This window comes from Gorilla gorilla, chromosome 1, assembly GCF_029281585.2.
Source record: "Gorilla gorilla gorilla isolate KB3781 chromosome 1, NHGRI_mGorGor1-v2.1_pri, whole genome shotgun sequence".
NCBI lineage: Eukaryota > Metazoa > Chordata > Mammalia > Primates > Hominidae > Gorilla > Gorilla gorilla.
Genome location: NC_073224.2, coordinates 176404803 through 176421367, shown reverse-complemented (window position 1 = coordinate 176421367; position 16565 = coordinate 176404803). Strand labels below are relative to the sequence as shown.

Below are 16565 nucleotides of genomic sequence, written 5' to 3'. Positions count from 1 at the left end.
AAAGTCAAAAAATAAAAGATGCTGTTGAGATTGTGGAGAAAAAGGAATGCTTATACACTGTTGGTGGGAGTGTACATGAGTTCAACCATTGTGGAAGACAGTATGGTGATTCCTCAAAGACCTAAAGACAAATACCATTCAATCCAGCGATCCTATTACTGGATATACACCTAAAGGAATGTAAATTGTTTTATAAAGACACATACACATGTAAGTTCATTGCAGCACTATTCACAATAGCAAAGACATGGAATTAACCTAAATGCCCATCAGTGGAAAACAGGATAAAGAAAAAGTGGTAAATATACACCATGAGATACTATACAGCCATAAAAAAGAACGAGGTCATGTCCTTTGCAGGGACGTGGATGGAGCTGGAAGCCATTATCCTTAGCAAACTAATGCAGGAACTGAAAACCAAATGCCACATGTTCTCATTTATAAGTGGGAGCTAAATGATGAGAACACATGGACACATAAAGGGGAACAACACACACTAGAGCCTATCAGAGGGTGAAGAGTACGAGGAGGGAGAGGATCAGGAAAAATAATGAATGGGTACTGGGCTTACTACCTGGGTGATGAAATAATCTTACAACAAACCCCTATGACACACGTTTACCTATGTAACAAATCTGCACAAGTACCCCTGAACTTAAAAGTGTAAAAAAAAAAGAAAAAAAATTAGAGAATATGTTTTAACATGGACCTTTTAAGATGTTTTGCTTTCAGTGAATATTCAAATATTGATCCTCTTTGGTTGAATAAAACTGATAGCCGTGACTTAAAAAATGGCAGAATATTACCAGAATTTACCAGTACTGAACAAGTAAACCTTTAAAAATGCCATACTCATAATTATTATAAATAATCTTTAAAAATTTTTACAAAGGTGATGTGTATGAAAAATAAACGCAGGTCTTCTACTTTTTAGTCCAATGATTTTTCATTCTACTATTTCTCTTAAAAAGACAAATTTATTATTGCCAAAGATTGAAGTGATTTAAATATTTTTATTATACAAATATTTTATAATTATTTTATTTTATTTTATATTTACTTATTTTATATTATTAAAATATTTTTAAAAACAAAAATTTCTGTTTATGTTCTACTAAAATTAACTTCAGACTTCTTTCTTTTATTTCCTTAAAAGATGACCACCAATTTGTGAATTTATTCAGTTATTCAACAAATACTTATTGAATACCTACTATGTGATAACTGCAGGAAAGAGGCACTGAGGATACAAAGATGAATAAAATAGTCAAAGTTCCTGCCCTTATGAAATTTATATGCCATGAAGGAGAATGATTAATTAATTAAAATAAAATTATATCTGCCAGGTGCAGTGGCTCACGCCTGTAATCCCAGCACTTTGGGAGGCCAAGGCAGGTAGATCACCTGAGGTCAGGAGTTCAAGACCAGTGTGGTCAACATGGTGAAACCTTGCCTCTACTAAAAATACAAAACTTAGCTGGGTGTGGTGGTGGTCACCTGTAATCGCAGCTACTTGGGAGGCTGAGGCAGGAGAATCACTTGAACCCGGGAAGCAGAAGTTGCAGTGAACTGAGATCACCCAACTGCACTCCAGCCTGGGCGACAAGAGCAAAACTCCATCTCCAAAAAAAAAAATTATTTCAAAGGTGTTTTGAAACAACTCAAAGGCTGAAGAAGAGAACAGAGAACAGTGGGGGAGTGAGGGAGACTGGGGGGCCAGAGCAGATCCCTCTGCAGAAGTGGCACTTAAGCTTTAACCTGAAGCAGGAAGACAAGGTACCTATGTGAAAATACATAAGGATAATCTTCCCAGTGGAGAGAACACTACGTATGAAGGGCTTCATTTGCTCTAGGATCTGAAAGATCAGGATAGCTGTTGCATAGAGACACAGGAGACCAGGTTGGATGGAGAGGCAAAGGCTCTTTACCACATTGGCTTTTTACCACATTGTAGGCTGTGGTAAAAAGACTAAGGTAGATATTAGAAAAATTTCATTCCAAATGCAGAAAATATTTTTAAGTCTCATATTTTAAAGGTGTTTTTAGACTAAACGTTTAGTCAGTGCTCTGTGTCCATGCAGTAAGCTTCAATTGTAAATGTAATAATTTCTGTAGAAACCTTTGATGAATTCTTTCTGTAACCCTCACCTTAGAAAAGAAAATTAAATAACATGGTATTTGTTAGCATTGAACCAAATGAAGAGATGGTATTATGGTTTAAAGAAGGTGGTATATTACTGATTTGCTAGAGGTTGTTATTTTCTTTTATTTTCTATGAACATTATCAGTTAATATGCTACCAAAAAGTCAGGATTTCATGCTTGCTTATTACTCAATTCATAGTACTAAAATTTTCCTCTAAAAGTATATTAGAAGGACAAGCTAGAAGGTATAGCATATCTTCTTATATGGTAACATATTAATAATTTATTTAAAATTCTATCAAAAGGCTGAAACAAGTTTTTTTTTTCCAATCAGGCATGTCCATTTGTCATTGATATCTATGCAGAAAAATGCAAGCCAAAAATTAAAGCTGTCCATATGGAGGCATGTAGTGGACAACTTGAGAAGGCCATTTGTAAATCTGTTCTTAGCAACGGTGATGCCAAAGTAATGGATGGCTATGAAAACATAATTGTGCATACTTACAGTTGTGACACCTGGATAACGTCAGTTATTGAAAACAAGGTATCAATTATGAGGTGGTTTTCCTCATTTTGCTACAAAGCTTACTAATATATTTCATCTTATTCCTTACTCTATTCGTATGTGGTAATTAAGTATCCCATCACATTCATAATGTTTATAATGCATAATTATTTTTTCTCCTCAGGTTTCTAACTCAAACTGGGAGTGGTAATTTTTATATGATTTTTAAAGGTTTCCAATTTTTTCTCTTAAAATATTAGGAAAATTAAACATTTGGATATCAGTGAATATAGAGCACAATCTGGGTACAAAGTATTTTATTTAGTTTGTTTCTAAAAGTTTTTATGTATACATAGCTATTTTAATAATAGATATCATGTTTTAAAGAAATATTATAAGCAAAGGAAAAAATTTCAACCCAGCGTTTTACACTAACATTGCAGAGATCCTATAAATTATTATTATTTAATATAACTAAATGTATTCTACTGTCCCAAGACCTGCTTTCATCAAGCTGATTATTTCTACCTTTGGCTCTCTTCCCTGCTATTAATACTATTGATATTACAGGTCAAGAGAATACGAGCATAAATTCTTAGTCAGAAATATCCAGTTCTCTAGAAATTATAAATTTTCATAAAACTTTATATAAGATGGCTAGGTGCTCAGTACTGTTGACTTATTTCTTTTAGGTCCTAGGTGAGACATATTTTTATGCCTGCCATAAATTTCTTAAAATACTTAAGATTTGGCAGCGTTTTTAGTCAACCTGAGAATATATTATGTAACTATTTTAGTCACAATAGGAGCAACCAAAAAGTGTGAAACTTGATCTCTGCGTTCAAGGAGTTTATGGGCTATAATTGGAAAGACAAAATTAATACTCTTGAAAGACATCAGAGAATAATTAAACGTTACATAATGTAGTACTGTTTGTGTGTGCGATAGGGGTTTTATTCTGTTTCTCTTGTAGTTGTTGTTAATTTGGACCACAGAAGTTGGGGAAGGATTTGTTATGAGGGGCAAGGGAACTGTGATATGGGATTTGAGCACTGAAGGATGACTAGGATTTAGATATGCAGACAGACAGCCTTTAGAAGCAGGGGAAACAGTGTAAGGAGAAACAAGGCGAGGGGTATATATGAAGTACAAAGGAAAGAGTGAGAATATCTGCTTTGCAGCAATAGACGGCTTTATTTGGAGGAGGATTAGGAGGTAAATAACATACAGAATGGATCCAAATTATATATGTTATCTTGAAAACGAGATAGAGGAGTTTAGACTTGATTAACTAAGCTTGGGTCCCCACCTAGTAGATTGCAGTTTTCAAATGGACCAATCATGCCTCAGAGGGTGATTCCTAAGATGCATCATGGTTCCCTTTCTGCCCTCTATGTTTTATTAGGGTTAAAAAGGTGAAGGGAGTTACTACGTTACCCCAACCCCTCTGTTCTGCTATCACCTATTAGTTCTCAATTCTCTGCCTCCTTTTTCCTCAAGGAAAATTCAACTCTCTTCACCAAAATGTGATAATAATGTGAACATTTTAGACCTTATTGTTTGCCAGGCATTTACATATATTAGAGCATTTACTTCTCACAACAACCCTATGACATAAGTGCTATTCTCATTTTACAAACAGGAAACTGAAGCACAGAGCAGTTAAATAACTTGCAAATGATTACACAGCTAAGTAGTAGAAGAGTTGACAAATAAATTTAGGTAGTCTAACATTATACTACCCCCTTTGTAGTCATTAGGGTATGATCGCAGATTGTTAGTAGGGGAATATTTTTATTCCTGCATTTTCTCCATTTTCAGTGTCATTCTGCTTTCCCTTGCTCCCTATCCATCCTAGAGGCCATTGTCTATTATCTCAGTTGTCACTTCTTCCATAAAGTCTTTCTTGAAACCCCAGTCCGAGCTAATGTTCATCTTCTGTGTTTCTATAGATCCTTCTAAATACCTCTGTTACAAGACTCAGCAAAGTGTTTCGTAATTGTCATTTTATTTGTCTGTCTCCCCTAGAGTGTGAGCTAGGAGTCAGTAATTCTATCTTTTATCTCAGTGCACCTAGACCCTAAACAATGCCTGATACAAAGTTGATAATAAATATATTTGTTTATATATTGTCAATGAAGGAGTAAAAAGATGTTTTAGACATATTAGTTGGAAGGTAGTATTAAAATGAATGGAAGTTGAAAAAACTAGAGATAACAACAAAAGAAATAGACACTATTGCTATCATAAGTCAAGGATGAAATAATGTGACCCTAGTGTCCATAATACCCTGGGAATGAAGATTAAAAGGTAAGTAAATTTAAGTCACATTTAAAAGAAAAAGTTTATATAAATGGTGACAGATTGGAAAGAAAATGAATGAGAAAAAGTAACAAAGTTGAAAGAAGTAGCCAATTTGTATGAATTTGTAGTGCACTATATGATGTTAAAACAGAATTTCAGGGCTTATTCTGAGGCTTATATTTGTCTGTAATTATTAAAGAAAGGACTAGCAGCTTATGAAATCTTTTTTTAATAGTCAGATGAGAAAGTGATTATTCACATCAACAATGAGCTAAGTAAAAACTGCATAAACAACAGAGGACTCAACATATTTGCAGTAGAAGTGGGACCCAAATCTACAATGGTAATGTATTATTTTCTAATTAAAGCCTTTTGTTTTATGTCTTTGAAAAAAATTTGCTATTAATGCTATGAGTAAAATGTAGATATAAAATGGAGTGGAAAATTATTTTAAGTATGATATCTGTATCAGTATCATTCTATACTCAGAGACAGGAGACTTTGGTTCTAATCCAGTTCTGTCAGTGTTTGGTTGAGTGACTATGGGAAGTTCATTTACTTCTATGTTCCAGTCTCTCTAAATGTAAAATTAAGATAATATCACTAGGCCGGGCACGGTGGCTCACGCCTGTAATCCCAACACTTTGGGAGGCCAAGGTGGGTGGATCACCTGAGGTCAGGAGTTCAAGACCAGCCTAGCCAACATGGTGAAACCCCATCTCTACAAAAATACAAAAATTAGCCGGGCGTGGTGGCAGACACCTGTAATCCCAGCTACTCGGGAGGCTGAGGCAGGAGAATCTGAACCTGGGAGGCGGAGGTTGCAGTGAGCTGAGATCACGCCATTGCATTCCAGCCTGAGCGACAAGAGTGAGACTCTGTCTCAAAAAAAAAAAAAAAAAAAAAGATAATATCACTAGTTTTATGTACTTCACAAAGTTAAAGTAAGGATAAAAATAAAATGATGTATGTACATGAAAGTACTTTTTACATCATATAGAAATGTAAAGTATTAATAGTAACAATAATTTTGATAACCCAAAATGCTTTTATCTGCATTATTAAGATTTTCTAAAGTATCCTGAGAGGGACAATGCCTCTGAGTTTTAAATAAGCAAGTAAGTCAAGAGCTAGAAAAAGCTGTAGTTCTGGTGTTAGCAGAACTCTGGGTTTCTGATTTAGCCAGGGGTTCAAAGGCAGGGACAGATCAATAGAGCTACCTACTGGGCAAGTGAAGGGAGAAAGGAAAAAGCTTCCTATTCTTACCCTTTCTTTCTCCATACTGTCCATAAAATCCTAAAACATTCCAGAACAGGATAAAGAGATTATCTTTTCTGTTTCTCCAATTAAGATTTTAGAAAATGCTCTAGGTTTAGCAAGGAAAGGATATTTTCTCCTCTTTCCACCACTCTTCTTTACCCACATTCACACACACCAACTGACAGCTACTATGTTAGGGTAGAATTTAGACTGGATTATCCTGTTAGACCTCAGATCATAGATTGCTAGTCTCTGCTAAGGACAAATATTGTAGAATTTTATCTGTACAGGGATATTCTTATACAAGGCCTAGAAATGTTGTCCTATTTAAAAATTAGCCAAAAGTAACAATATATAAAAAGAGAGTAAAAGCTTTCTATTTTTATGTGCAGGTTTGTCAACATGTAATGCCTCTGAATGAACAACAAGAATGGATATATTATTGTATATATTCTCTTATTTCTTAAATAATTATACTTAGAACTTACCAAACTAAGAATTATTTCAGATTTAGTCTGTTATTTATTAAACAACTAAATGCTACTTAACTGATGTACCTAAATAATAATCTATTCAATTTATATGCATTTTCATTTTATGTCCATGTTATGTACTTTATTATTAAAATATAAATAATGCTTTCATTGTGTGGTGTTCTTATTTAGTAGGAAATCTTTTTCTTTTTTTTTTTTTCTCAGCAATAAGGCTGTTTATTTCACCTGGGTGCAGGCGGGCTGAGTCCGAAAAGAGAGTCAGCAAAGGGAGATAGGGGTGGGGCCATTTTATAGGATGTGGGTAGGTAAAGGAAAATTACAGTCAAAGGGGTTTGTTCTCTGGCGGGCAGGGGCGGGAGTCACAAGGTGCTCAGTGGGGGGGCTTTTGAGCCAGGAGAAGGAATTTCACAAGGTAATGTCATCAGTTAAGGCAGGAACAGGCCATTTTCACTTCTTTTGTGGTGGAATGTCATCAGTTAAGGCAGGAACTGGCCATCTTGATGTGTACGTGCAGGTCACGGGGGATATGATGGCTTAGCTTGGGCTCAGAGGCCTGACATTCCTGTCTTCTTAATTAGAAAAATAAGGCCAGGCGCGGTGGCTCACGCCTGTAATCCCAGCACTTTGGGAGGCTGAGGCGGGCGGATCACGAGGTCAGGAGATCGAGACCATCTTGGCTAACACGGTGTGAAAGGAGCCGGGCACATTCCTCAGCCCCGGGCTCAAAACAAGCCCAGTACAAACACATCCCATCCTCCCATCCCACCACATATCGCCATATATCTCTCAAACTTCCTGAGCCCAGTACAAACACCACCAGGAAAGTCTCCGATAAGGAGACAGCCATTCAAAGTTTTACTGAAAGAGCGGGAACCAAAAGAATTCCTTTGTTCCCCTGTAACTTTCAGGCTATAAAAAGCAAACACTCGCATTGTTCAGGGCCCTCTTGTATGCTGTGGAATGGAGAGACCAGGTTCGAACTTGTAGTAAAGATCCTTGCTGCTTGGCTTTGACTCTTTACTCTGGTGGTCTTCTTTAAAGAACAAACGGTCTGGGCATAACATCTGGGGGCTCATCCGGGATTCCCCAAGCCCACCAGACCCCTGGTCAACGGATCTGCTAGGATCGATCTACTGATAGGTGAGCTGGCTCGTCTCCGTTTGTCTGTCTGTGTCTGTTCTGAATCCGAATCTGTGGCTCGCGAGGTCTGAAACTGGAGCTGGCACAGTCCTGGCGGACGCACTATAGGACAGCCAGCGGAGACCGGTAAAAGACGTCCCCTGGCTCTCATCTGATCTATATTGCAATCTGAGCTGCCCTGGTTTGGCAGGCAGCAGCTCTCTCTGATCTGAGCTGCCCCAGTTTGGCGGGCAGCAGCTGTTTCTGATCTAGGCTGCCCCAGTGCGATCGCAATCCAGGCAGCTAACTCTGACCCAGGCTTCCGGTGCACGCTTGCAATCTGAACTGCCCCGGTTTGGCGGGCAGCAGCTGTCTCTGATCTAGGCTGCCCCAGCGCGACCGCAATCCAGGCAGCTAACTCTGACCCGGGCTTCCGGTGCGCGCTTGTGATCTGAACTGCCCCGGTTTGGCGGGCAGCAGCTGTCTCTGATCTGGGCTGCCCCAGCGCGACCGTGATCCAGGCAGCTAATTCTGACCCAGGCTTCTGGTGCACGCTTGCGATCTGAACTGCCCCGGTTTGGCAGGCAGCAGCTGTCGCTGATCTAGGCTGCCCCAGCGCGATCAGGATCCAGGCAGCTAACTCTGACCCAGGCTTCCGGTGCGCGCTTGCGATCTGAACTGCCCCGGTTTGGTGGGCAGCAGCTGTCTCTGATCTAGGCTGCCCCAGCGCGACCGCGATCCAGGCAGCTAACTCTGACCAAGGCTGCCAAAGTGCGCCTGCGATTAGATGTCATTAATAAGTCAGATCAGATTTCCTTTACAAGGATTCAAACCCACATTCCTTTACAGGAAAAGACTACAGATTGTTACAGGATAAGTAATACCCGGAGCGCTCCTCTATCTCCCCTTACGAGTAATTTCAGGGAAGTTGGAGCAAACGGCCATGATCTTAGTATAGAAATCAAGAAAGGAGAGCTAATTACTCTGTGTCGCTCTGAGTGGCCTGCCTTTGATGTGAGGTGGCCGCCCGAAAGGACCTTCCGACTTGCTGTCATCACTAAGGTAAAGTCCAAGATTTTCCTACCTAGGCGTGCAGGCCACTTAGATCAAATCTCACATATCCTCATATGGCAGGACCTTGTTAAGAACCCGCCTCCTTGGCTGTCCCCTTTCCAATTAGCCTCTGAACCCTGTAAGGCACTGGTTGCTCGACCACTAAAATCCAAGCAACCAACTGCCCCCCCCATCCTGTTCTACCTGACAGCGAGGACCCACTGTTCACAGAACCCCCTCCGTACCCCTCCAGGCCCCAGGCCCCAGCCCCCCTGGCTGAGCTGCGGGAAGGAGCAGGCGGACAGGAAGCGGCCGGCACACACAGGCCTGCTGAAAGGAAAAGTAACTTTGAAAGGCCGGCGAGGCGGACGCGAAGGCGCACTTCACGGACTAGCCCCCCTCAGCCGCCTGACTCCACGGTGGCTTTACCCCTTCGGGAAATAGGACCCCCAGATGACACAGGAATCCCCAGGCTCCAGTACTGGCCATTCTCCACCAGTGATCTGTATAACTGGAAGACTCAGAGTGCTTGGTTTTCAGACAACCCCAAAGATTTACTGGCTTTACTAGATAGTGTCATGTTCACCCACCAGCCCACTTAGGATGATTGTCAGCAGCTCCTCCGAATCTTGTTCACCACAGAGGAGCGAGAGAGAATACAGATAGAAGCTAGAAAGCTGGTCCCAGAGGACGACGGTCAACCAACTGCCAACCCCGACCTCATAAACGCAACCTTTCCTCTGACCAGGCCGGCGTAGGACTACAATATGGCAGAAAGTAAAGGACGGCTACACATTTATCGCCAGACTCTAATGGCAGGTCTCCGGGCAGCTGCTCGCAAGCCCACTAATTTGGCTAAAGTATATTCTATTCTGCAGAGGAAGACAGAGAGCCCAGCTACCTACTTAGAAAGATTAATAGAAGCTTTTAGACAGTACACCTCCGTAGATCCAGAAGCTCCAGGAAGTCAGGCAGCTGTTATAATGTCTTTTGTAAATCAGGCAGCCCCAGATATTAAGAGAAAACTCCAGAAATTAGAAGACTTGGAAAGACAGCAGATTCAGGACCTCCTTCAGATAGCCCAGCAGGTTTACAATAACAGAGATACTCCAGAGGAAAAGCAATTTAAGGCCACTGAAAAAATGACCAAGGTCCTGGCAGCAGTAGTACAGAAAAAGCATCTACAGCCAGAGTACACCCAACCTAGGTGGCCCCCCCGGCATGATAATCTGAGCAAAGACCTGCAGGACCGCTCACTTCCTGACGCCGACCTCGTCTGGTTCACTGATAAGAGCAGCTTCATGCATCAAGGCCAGAGGTACGCTGGAGAGGCAGTAACTTCAGAGACTGAGATAATCTGGACGGATCCCCTGCCCCCAAGGACATCGGCCCAGAAGGCTGAACTGATAGCGCTCACCCAAGCTCTTACCTTAAGGGCGGGGAAAAAGCTGACAGTATATACAGACAGCTGATATGCTTTTGCAACGGCACATATACATAAGGCCATTTACAGGGAGCGAAGGTTACTGACGGCTGAAGGAAAAGAGATAAAAAACAAGCAAAAGATCCTAGCCCTGCTAACAGCGCTATGGAGGCCAGAAAAATTAGCCATTGTTCATTGCCCAAGGCATCAGAAACTACTCCAACTGCTCAAGGCAACTTTCTGGCAGACCAAACTGCAAGGAATGTGGCGAAGGCTCCCAGCCAACTCCTTGCACTCCAGCTCCCTGACCCGGGCCCCCAGGACTTGCCATATTTCCCTGAATATTCAGAACAAGATCTCCAGTGGGTTGACAAACTTCCCCTGAAACAAATCCAGAATAGATGGTGGACTGATACTAATGACCAAACCATCCTACCAGAAAAATTAAGACAACAGGTGTTAGAACACATCCACCGAACCACCCACCTGGGGGCCCGGCGGATGAAAGACCTGATCAGACGCTCCAAGCTCAAAATCAGACATATAGCTGAGACGGCCAGCAGTATCGTGACAAGTTGCAAAGACCGCCAGCTTAACAACGCATACCCCCAATCTCAAGCTGCAACAGGAACAAAGCTCAGAGGAACCAGGCCCGGTATCTACTGAGAAGTAGATTTTACTGAAATAAAGCCAGCAAAGTACAGGTACCGGTACTTACTTGTCTTTGTAGATACTTTTTCAAGGTGGACTGAAGCATTCCCAACCAAAAAAGAAACTGCTCAGGTCGTAGCAAAGAAAATTCTAGAAGATATCCTTCCCAGGTATGGCTTCCCCGTCCAGATAAGGTCAGATAATAGGCCCGCTTTCATCACTAAGGTAAGTTAGGATTTAGCTTCCATCCTTAGGGCAAATTAGAAACTACATTGCGCTTACAGGCGCCAGAGTTCAGGACAGGTAGAAAAGATGAATCGGACCTTAAAAGAGACCTTAACTAAATTGACTATAGAGACTAGCGCTAATTAAGTAGTCCTTCTCCCCTATGCTCTGTTCCAGGCCCGTAATACCCCTTACAAACTAGGCCTTACCCCTTACGAAATCATGTATGGCAGACCTCCACCCCTGGTTCCTAGCTTAAAAGATGATCTGCTTAAGTCTGAAACAGAAAATGTCTCTGAATTCTTATTTTCCCTACAAGCCTTACAGAAAATTCACCAAGAAATCTGGCCCAAGCTGAAAGATCTATATGAGACCAGTCCCCCACCGACACCCCATCCGTACCAGCCGGGAGACTGGGTCCTAGTTAAGCGACACCGACAAAAGACCCTAGAGCCCAGGTAGAAAGGACCACTCCAAGTACTCCTGACCACACCCACTGCCCTGAAGGTAGAAGGCATTGCGTCGTGGATCCACTACACCCACGTCAAGCCAGTGGACCCAACCTCCGACCTTCTAAGGCCAATCACGGCGGCGGCTGAAGCACCGGACACATAGACTGTGGACAGAGCTAAGAACAACCCCTTAAAATTCACCCTGCGCCGGCAGCATAGCTCACTGCAAACATGCAGTTAAGTAGTCTAACTCTAACATTAGTCGCCCTAGTGGCTGCTAAGGAAAACATAAAGCCAGCTCCTAATCCCTTTGTCTGGAGATTCTGGCTTTATGAAAACCAAACCCACCCTAGGCAACCTCATAAGCCCAGGAAATTAGTGGCCAGTGCAGATTGCCCCTCCTCAGGGTGCAATAGCCCAATTTTACTAAATTTTACCGATTTCCCAATAGCCAAACCAGTGGCACCAATAATATGCTTCAAGTATGATCAGACTAAATACAATTGTAAGCACTCTTGGTGGCACCAAAGTGCTGGCTGCCCTTATAACTATTGTAACATCCATAAATACCAATAGTAGAGTGAAAAAAGAACAGATAGATCCCAGATGGCCCTTCCATCGCAGACGAGATAGAGACCTTTCATATACATAGATAGTTAGAGACCCCTGGAACTCCCGCTGGACCACGCCTCAACACAAGGCTGTATACTACTCCTCCGCCTCCACATGGCCTAGCAGTCACCTCTATCTGTGGCGAGGTCTAGTGCAGGTACGGCCCCTGGTCCATAGAAATATCCAGCGACAAGAAAACCACCTGACACAAGATTTACATCCTTTTTCCTAGTTAAAATTATTGCAAGAAAGATTAGAACTTGCTAACCTTACAGGACTTCACAGCCTGTCTGGCTGCTTTCTGTGTGCCACTCTAAGGCATCCACCGCTAACCGCTGTCCCCCTGCCATAAGGATCCTCCACCTCTGCCCAAGCTAACAACCACCGAAACCTCTCATATGCCCCTATCCCTAACGTGCCACTATACCTAAACCCCAGTCAAGAAAAGTTTCCCTACTGTTTCTCAGGAACTAATTCCAGCCTCTGCAGCATCACTGCAACGCCCCCTAATATCACCTTAAAGGCTCTGTCAGGCATATTCTTCTGGTGTAATAGAACACTATCTAAAAACCTATCAAGCCCCTCTGTTACCAACCTACTGTGTCTTCCTGTCACCTTAGTTCCCCGGTTAACTCTACTTACTGCCGGCGGGTTCCTAAGGTATACTAGTAACTGGACTAGTGCTGTTATTCACCCAGACCCTAGACCGAGAACTGCACGAGCCATATTTCTCCCCCTCATTGCAGGAATCTCCCTCACCGCATCCTTCATGGCGGCCGGACTGGCTAAGGAAGCCCTAGGTCACACCCTTATAGAAAGTAACAAGCTGTACCAACAATTTGCCGTTGCTATGGAGGAGTCAGCTAAGTCCCTTGCCTCCCTCCAGCGACAGCTCACGTCCCTAGCACAGGTAACCTTGCAGCACCGGAGGGCCTTAGACCTACTCACTGCTGAAAAAAGAAGTACGTGTATGTTTCTAAAGGAAGACTGTTGTTTCTACATAAATGAATCAGGGCTTGTGGAAGACCGGGTCCAACAGTTACACAAGTTAAGCACAGAAGTAAGAACACGGCAGTTTGCTTCAGCTGCAGACCAATGGTGGAACTCATCTATGTTTTCTCTGTTAGCCCCCTTCCTTGGACCCCTGCTGAGTCTACTATTTCTGCTTACCGTAGGACCTTGTGTTGTTAACAGAATTTTGCGGTTTGTTAGAGAAAAGTTTGACACTGTACAACTCATAGTCCTCAGAGCCCAATACCAACATGTAAACGCTAAAACAGAATCAGACTTATAAGACCCAAGATTGGCTCTAAAAATACCTGAAAAGAAAAGGGGGGAGTGAAAGGAGCCGGGCACATTCCTCAGCCCCGGGCTCAAAACAAACAAGCCCAGTACAAACACATCCCATCCTCCCATCCCACCACATATCGCCATATATCTCTCAAACTTCCTGAGCCCAGTACAAACACCACCAGGAAAGTCTCCGATAAGGAGACAGCCATTCAAAGTTTTACTGAAAGAGCGGGAACCAAAAGAATTCCTTTGTTCCCCTGTAACTTTCAGGCTATAAAAAGCAAACACTCGCATTGTTCAGGGCCCTCTTGTATGCTGTGGAATGGAGAGACCAGGTTCGAATTTGTAGTAAAGATCCTTGCCGCTTGGCTTTGACTCTGGACTCTGGTGGTCTTCTTTAAAGAACAAACGGTCTGGGCATAACAGGTGAAACCCCTTCTCTACTAAAAATACAAAAAATTAGCCGGCGAGGTGGCGGGCGCCTGTAGTCCCAGCTATTCGGGAGGCTGAGGCAGGAGAATGGCGTAAACCCCGGGGGGCAGAGCCTGCAGTGAGCTGAGATCGCGCCACTGCACTCCAGCCTGGGCGACACAGCGAGACTCCGTCTCAAAAAAAAAAAAAGAAAAATAAAACAAAATAGTGTTGAAGTGTTGGGGCGGCGAAAATTTTTGGGGGTGGTATGGAGAGATAATGCCGGGTGATATTTCTCAGGGCTGCTTCGAGTGGGATTAGGGGTGGCGTGGGAACTTAGAGTGGGAGAGATTAAGCTGAAGGAAGATTTTGTGGTAAGGGGTGATATTGTGGGGTTGTTAGAAGAAACATTTGTCTTATAGAATTATTGGTGATGGCCTGGATACAGTTCTGTATGAATTGAAAAACTAAACGGAATAAGAGAAAGAGAAAAACAGGTATTAAAGGACTAAGAATTGGGAGGACCCAGGACATCCAATTAGAGAGTGCCCAAGGAGGTTCAGCATAGCCCTGCCAGCAAAGATTATTTGTTTACTTTAAGAGGGAGTTAAGAGTGGCCGTTTGGGGATAGCACCAGGAGACATCAGCTGTGATGGCTTGGAGAAACAGTGTAAACCGGCAGTGTAAACAAGAGTAGGGCATTTACGAGTAGAGAACGGTGAATAGGAGTATGACTAGACAGAAGATAGTAGGGATGACAAGTTTTTTGGGGCACAGTCCAAGATGGTCTGGTGTCTGGAATGAGACTGAGGCCTACTAAAAAGGAGCATCCATACAGGAGCTCAAATGGGCTGTACCCTGTAGCATTCCCAGGACAGGCCTGAATTCTGAGAAGGGAAAGTGGTAAAAGGATTGTCCAGTCCTTTTTAAGTTGGTGGCTGAGCTTGGTGAGGTGTGTTTTTAAAAGACCATCAGTTCGCTGAATACCAAGAGCCTGAGAAACTGCTTGGGTGATTTGACTAATAAAGGCCGGTCAGTTATCGGATTGTATAGAGGTGGGAAGGCCAAACCAAGGAATTATGTCTGACAGAAGCGAAGAAATGACCGCGGTGGCCTTCTTAGACCCTGTGGGAAAGGCCTCTACCCATCCAATGAAAGTGTCTACCCCAACCAAGAGGTATTTTAGTTTCCTGACTCGAGGCATGTGAGTAAAGTCAATTTGCCAGTCCTGGGCTGGGGCAAATCCCCGAGCTTGATGTGTAGGGAAGGGAGGGGGCCTGAACAATCCCTGAGAGGTAGTAGAATTGCAGCTGGAACACTGAGAAGTGATTTCCTTGAGGATAGAGTCCCATGATGGAAAGGAAATGAGAGGTTCTATGAGGCGGGCTTAGTGGCTTGTAACCTACATGGAAGAGGTTATGAAATGATGACAGAATAGAATGGGCTTGTGAGACTGGAAGGAGGTATTTTCTTTGGTCCAAGAACCACTTGCCTTGTGTGGGAAGAGATAGGTGGAAGTTTCAGTGAGGGAGTAGGTGGGAGTAGCCAGATGAGAAGGAAGAAAACTGCCATGAGGGATAGAAATTGGAACGCTAGCTGCTTTTTTTAGCTTTCTTATCAGCATAAGCATTGTCCTGAGCAATGGGATCTGATGCCTTTTGATGGCTGCTTTTTTAGCTGCCTTATCAGCATAAGCATTGTCTTGAGCGATGGGATCTGATGCCTTTTGATGGCCTTTGCAGTGAATGACTCCAGCTTCCTTTGGAAGTAAAGCGGCTTTGAGAAGAGTTTTTATTGAAGAGGCATTAATGATGGAGGACCTTTGCATAGTGAGGAAATTTCTTTCTGCCCATATAACAGCATGGTGGTGCAAGATATGGAAGGCATATTTAGAGTCAGTATAAATATTGACGCGTAGTCCTTTTGCGAGAGCGAGGTCTCGAGTTAAGGCAGTGAGTTCAGCTTGCTGAGAGGTAGTGGAGTGGGGCAGAAAGTATATACTATATTCTCTCTTGGAAGGATAGTTGGATAAAATGAGTGGAAAATTAAAATGAATTTACATGTATGAATATTTCTGAATTCTTTAGCATATTTATAAATTAAAACTAGAAATATAAAAATTAAGTCTCATTACTATTCAGTTCTATTTACCCAGATGTTTTTATTTCATTAGCAAATTAAAAAAACTAATTATCTAACATGCAGTTTTAAATTATAGACTTACATGATCACTGTAACTCCTTCCAACTTTAAAGTTTTATAGTGCTAATATTTTAAAACAAATTTAAAGGTTAAGTATCAAGTACTGTTATATATATATATGAGTCATGACATATTCTTAAATTACTATATTTAGTAATTTTATTGATTTTATATTAGATATTGGGGTAGACTTTTTTTTAAAAAGTCAGTGGCCTTTTAAAGTCTTTTTGGTTTAGGTTAAATATGAAGCAGAAACTTAATATATTATATACTACACTAATATTTTGGATATAATCCAAGAAAATGGATGTGTATTTCCCATTTTGGCCACCAGAGGGTGAGCATATTATTTTATTTATTAGAGAGATGGATAGTATTATATTTCTCTGCACTGTGTTAGGTCCTTTATGACTTCTA

General features: G+C 42.0%; 1 protein-coding gene across 1 annotated transcript in view; it reads left to right on the top strand.

The window, feature by feature from the left end:
• EFCAB7 (EF-hand calcium binding domain 7) overlaps positions 1-6857 on the top strand; it is a 49650-nt gene extending 42793 nt beyond the window's left edge. Inside the window, exons 12-14 of the mRNA XM_004025906.5 lie at positions 2479-2688; positions 5189-5296; positions 6606-6857. Of these exons, the coding sequence (XP_004025955.3) occupies positions 2479-2688; positions 5189-5296; positions 6606-6680 (393 nt within the window). The 3' untranslated portion in view covers positions 6681-6857. The remainder of the gene's footprint in view (positions 1-2478; positions 2689-5188; positions 5297-6605) is intronic.
• Positions 6858-16565: the final 9708 nt, after the last annotated feature.